This window comes from Formica exsecta, unplaced genomic scaffold, assembly GCF_003651465.1.
Source record: "Formica exsecta isolate Colony F162 unplaced genomic scaffold, ASM365146v1 scaffold45, whole genome shotgun sequence".
Classification (NCBI taxonomy): domain Eukaryota; kingdom Metazoa; phylum Arthropoda; class Insecta; order Hymenoptera; family Formicidae; genus Formica; species Formica exsecta.
In genome coordinates, this window is record NW_021851737.1 from 82217 (window position 1) to 88175 (window position 5959).

The 5959-nt window shown below is 30.9% G+C and overlaps 1 protein-coding gene across 1 annotated transcript in view; it reads right to left on the reverse strand.

The window, feature by feature from the left end:
• Positions 1-4185: 4185 nt before the first annotated feature.
• LOC115240774 overlaps positions 4186-5959 on the reverse strand; it is a 41392-nt gene continuing 39618 nt past the window's right edge. Inside the window, exons 2-3 of the mRNA XM_029816127.1 lie at positions 4546-4708; positions 4186-4372 (exon numbers count right to left, since the gene is read on the reverse strand). Of these exons, the coding sequence (XP_029671987.1) occupies positions 4218-4372; positions 4546-4708 (318 nt within the window). The 3' untranslated portion in view covers positions 4186-4217. The remainder of the gene's footprint in view (positions 4373-4545; positions 4709-5959) is intronic.

Genomic DNA, 5959 nt, shown 5'->3' on the forward strand with positions numbered 1-5959 from the left:
ATTATATCTGGCTCTGCATATAGTAGCATTGTAATTCTAATTCAATGTTGCGATCACAGATACAATTAAGTGCAGCGCATGTGAGAAAAGTATTTATAGAATAAGGCAAAGACATAAATACTTTCCTCGTTACACTTGAAAACTGTATCTGTGATCGCAACGTTGAATTAGAATTACTCACAAATGTTACTGTATTATATGAAGAGATATAAATACTTTTTCCGTTGCACTTGATGATTGTATTTGTGTTAATTATAACGCTGTGACTTATTCTATTCTAATTCAACGTTGCGATCAGAGATACAATCATCAAGAACAATGAGAAAAGTATTTATGTCTTTTCGCTTTATTTTATGAATACTTTTCTCACATGTATTGCACTTGATTGTATCTGGCTCTGCATATAATACAGTAACATTGTGAGTAATTTTAATTCAACGTTGCGATCACAGATACAGTTTTCAAGTGTAACGAGGAAAGTATTTATGTCTTTGCCTTATTCTATAAATACTTTTCTCACATGCGCTGCACTTGATTGTATCTTGATTGTACAACGTTGAATTAGAATAAATCACAATGTTACTGTACTATATGCAGAACCAGATACAATTAAGTGCAGCGCATGTGAGAAAAGTATTCATAGAATAATGCGAAGAGACTTAAATATCTTTCTCGCTGCACTTGATTGTATCTGTGAACGCAATGTTGAAATTAGAATAAAATTAGTCACGATGCTACTGTGCTATATACAGAGAGTTAACTAAAATTAAATCTTTTATTATTACAGATTGGAGACCGAGAGGAAGACGAGGGGACGTCCGCGGACGGGAGCAACAGTTCCTCGACTTTCTATATAGATTGTCGGCCCCCAGTTACTACTGGGGTGAAAGGAGAGGCAAAAGGGGGAGCAGAAGGGGAAACCAATAATGAAAGGTACATTGTAAAAAATTATATATTGTTTGTTCAATATTATATGATCAAAATGACTTCAATGACTAATTTAATTAAATTTTATTTATATATTGCATAATTTTTTAAATTTCAGGAAAGAAAAATGAAACAGAAGGCAAATACGAAGGCATTTATCATGAAGGAAGAGTAAGGAGAGCTATCTACCTAGATTCAAAATGGTCACGAAAAATGTTCCGTATCTGACCAGGCTAGCCAAATGGAATAACTTGGACCATTTCGTTGCCATCTTGAATATTCGTACATATATAGTGTTACATTTAGTTGTGTTAGTGATTAGTAAATGTGTTGGGTGATACACTACTTACTAATTATTACCACAACTAAACGTAACACTATATATATACGAATATTCAGATTAAGATGGCGACGAAATGATCCAAGTTATTCCATTTGGCAAACCTGGCCACATAGGAAACATTTTTCGTGACCAATTTTTTTCCTCTCTACACTATCGAGATAACTCTCCTTACTCTTTCTTCGTGGCATTTAAGAAGAAAAGAAGATTAAGTTGATTGATTGAACAATTACAAAGCGCTGACTCCAATTTAGAATTAAGATTAAATTTAGAATTAGTTTATAAGATTTTTGTTCTTTTAGTCAATTCTCTCTCTCTCCACTCGTATTAATGGAATTCTATAAATTAAGTTTATAACTTATAAAGTTTAAGTCATTGATCACTATTCATGTATATCACTATTCATGTATATATATTGAACAAGAATATATAATTTTTGACAAAGTATCTTTTATCTTTTATTGTTGATTGCTTCTTCCCCTTCCTGTCCTTCCTCCCAAGTAGTAACTTTGGACCGATAATTTGTATGTGTATTGAACAAGAAATATATAATTTTTGACAAAGTATCTTTTATCGTTGATTGCTTCTCCTTCTCCTTCCCCTCCTGTGCTTCCTCCCCAGTAATAACTTATTAGGACCGATAATTTATATAAAGAAATGGAGAAATTGCTGCTCCCGTCGACGGACGCCCGCACGCCTTTCTCTTGATCTCCAATCTGTAATAATAAAAGATTTTATACATCATAATTGATTCTGTATATAGTATAGTAGCGTTGTGATTTATTCTATTCTAATTTCAACGTTGCGATCGCAGATACAATCATCAAGTGCAACGAAAAAAATATTTATGTCTCTTCGCCTTATTCTATAAATACTTTTCTTATATGCGCTGCACTTGATTATGGCTGCGGTCTGGAAGACGCTAGAAATGTTTCGAAGCATTGCATTAACCAATCAGAATAAATAAATCACTACTCTTTTGTTCTGATTGGTCAATCAAACGCTTCGAAGCATTTCTAGATCTTCCCGACCGCAGCCTATATCTAGCTTTGCATATAGTACAGTAGCATTGTGAGTAATTCTAATTCAACATTTCGATTACAGATACAATCTTCAAGTGTAACGAGAAAAGTATTTATGTCTTATTTTATAAATATTTTCCTCACATGTGATGTACTTGATTGTATTTATGATCGCAACGTCAAATTATAATAATTCACAATGCTACTGTACTATATGCAGAGCCAGATAAAATTAAATGAAATTAGAAAAAAATAAGTCACAATGCTACTGTACTATATACAGAAAGTCAACTAAGATAATCCAGCGAGAAATGACTCATCGAATTGATGTCGAGTCGACATCGAAAATATATATCGAAAACTAATTGTTATATTCATCGATTTCGATTGATTTATGTCACAACTTTCGATGAATTATCGATTTAGAATGATTCGATTTCGACTCAATATAGAATACTTTTTCCTCATTGCAGCTATATAGAATTAGGTCATTATTAAGTTATCAGAAGGGAGAAAACATAAATTTCTTTCGTGTATTATATACAGGGTGGTCCTCGTAACGGTCGCCACGATTTTTAAGGCACTTACAATAATCTGACATAAAAAAGTCATAAACAGAAATTTATCAGTTTCTAACCGGCAACAAATTGCAAGAATAAAAATTGACCAAACATTTTTTTCCATAAAAAAGCAAGGTCACCTTCAATTTTTTAAATGAAACTGCCTACTTTTTATTGCATATTCTTGTAGCTTATCTCGAGAGCTTTTCAAAACACTATAATAAAGTATTTTTTCATTAAGTACTTTTTGAGTTATTTTATATTTAGAAACTGATAAATTTCTGTTTATGACTTTTTTATGCCAGATTATTGTAAGTGCCTTAAAAATCGTGGCGACCTTTACGAGGACCACCCTGTATATTAAGATAAATGAATTTATCTATATTTCACTACTTATGTGTTCAATAGTATTCGTAAAATACATTAAAAATTATCGTTTCTGTTGTCCTTTATTAGTAAATGCAATTCAACCAACATTTGTAAAAATTGACTTATAAGATATGATCAAAATTAACTTATACTAATAAAAATTAAACAACAAATTAAATTACAAATCTAATCTTACCAAATACTATATTGAACATGAGTAGTGACAATTAGAAATATTAATTTATTTCAACATATAATACAAGAAAAAAGTTCATATTTCTCATTTTTTACTAAAATACAAGTAAAAATTCAATTAAAAGTTGAAAGAAATAACTACCCAGCAAGCAAAATGATGCAAACTTTGCGCAAAGTTTGCAGCAAACCCGAGCATGCCTTTACAGCAAAATTGTGACAAGGTGTGTCCGCAAAAAGCTTAGCTTTTGCTGGCAAAGCTTGTCGCAATAGTGTGATGCACATTTTGCGCAAATAAAGAGCAAATCTTGCCGTGCATGACATGACAGCAAATTTATGGCAAGAATAGAGCAAACCTTGCCGTGCACGGCATGACAACACAAAGGAACATGTTGATATATATTACTACATTTTACAAAGAATATTAAGTTTAAGACATTGACCGCATATTATCTCGATATATAAACAAAAAATATGAGAAAATAAAAGATTAGTAATTATATTTAACTTAAAGTTACTCGTAATAAGTGTAACTCGGTAAGTTAATACTAATCTGAGAATGAAGACAGAAAAATAACATTTTGCTAAATGTTTATGACCCAAGCTATTACAACTTTATAAAATTAGTAATGCACTGTGTGATGAAAACAATCTAACTTTGTTTTATTAAATAAAAAATTAAATGATTATTGTTTGAAAGTAAAAATATATAATTGTATAATATTACAACTTCTCTTCTCTTATCTTAATCAAAAATATTAGAAATAACTAATAAAAAAAGTTATGAAACATAAACATTTTGCCCAACTACTTTGCAGTGTTCACTTCTAATTTTCTTTTTACACACCTTTTCCCATAAGTTTCATTATCTTGTTTACGCCATGGGGCATTGGCCAACCATGTTTTCATGGTTTCTTCTGCTTCGAAAAGTGCTGTATCATCAAATTTGATCAACAATGAACCTGAAACAGATATATGGAATCATACTCAAATCAATAGTACAAAACATAATTCAGAAAAATACCTATTCTGATGTGATCACATTGATGTTGGTTTATTTTATGTCAGGAAATTAAATCAGGTGATTGCATAATATTTAAACCTGTATAAAAAATATATCATGAGTAACTCTCACCTTGTATGGCCTCCCATATCTTCAATTTATAAAAGGGTTGTTTTGTGTTCTGCCCTTTAAAACTCATTGTGGATGCCATCGAGTTTGTAAGAACTTTTATAGCAATTTTGACAGTAGATTTGGCTACATCCTTGGATGTGACAAAAGAACTGAAATAATCGCACTAGAAAAAATAAAGAACGAGAGAGATACGATAAGAATAGAAATAAATAACGATAGAAAATATCTTATATCATCAATTGGCCATAAATTCTTTTATCTCTCAACTTCTCTTTCAAATTAAAATGCTAAAAATGCAATTATTAATTAATTATATGTTCCAACATTTAACTAAAGTTCCACTAAACCAAGTCTTCCTGTTTTTTATTTAATTTAAGTGATTTAACATACTTCATATTTTTAACATTATCTTCTTATAAATAATAATATTAAATAGAGGCTCTCGAAAATAAAATCCTCGATCCAGATTCCTGAGGACGTCCAATGCCTCCTACAACTGGGTGATAACTTTAGTCTCCCTTTTTCCTTTTATTATTGCAATTTGTTGCCGGTTTGAAACTGATAAATTTCTGTTTATGACTTTTTTATGTCAGATTATTGTAAGTGCCTTAAAAATCGTGGCGACCGTTACGAGGACCACCCTGTATAATATAATAATCTCTTAGTTTTCCTGCAGTTTATATGTTTCTATTAATTATTTTTAATATAATCCATTTTCGTTTTTCTTGTAGAAATGATGATTAAGAAATATAAACTGGAAAAAAACACAAATATATAGATATATTTCGAGGACACGTTTTAGTGAATTAATACACAGATTGCATTATTATATGATTTAGCATTCATTTTCTTTGTGTTAATGCTAGTAAAAATGAAAAAGTATAAAGCTAGAAAACATGATTCTTTTAAATTGATCTCTTTTATGTCCTTAGAATGTACCAAATACAAAATAATATTCATATGTATTTGGTCTATTATGAGGACTTTTATTCGACAGATTTTATGTCCTCCAATGTTACCAACAAAAAAACTGTAATTTTAAGGACAGTCCTCAAAATAATTATTTGTTTTTTTCTTTACACTAATTGATTTGTCTCATTATTCTGTTATACAGGGTGTCCCGCAACATAATGTCCACACTGAAACTGTGTATTCTTTGTCTCATTCTAAGTCAAAAAGTCTTAATACACATATGCCCTAAAGTCGCTTGTTTCGAAGTTATAGCGAAAAATTGCAATAGTAGTTATTTCTCACACTAATGCGAGAAAAGCACCTTTATGACTTACCTTACCGCACTAGTAGTGCGGAAATAACAGGCACTATAAAAAATACTGTATGTATGGCATGTGCAAAAGACAACGAATTACGTCGCGCTTCAGTTCATGCGGCAACTTCATGCGCGACGTAGTTCGTT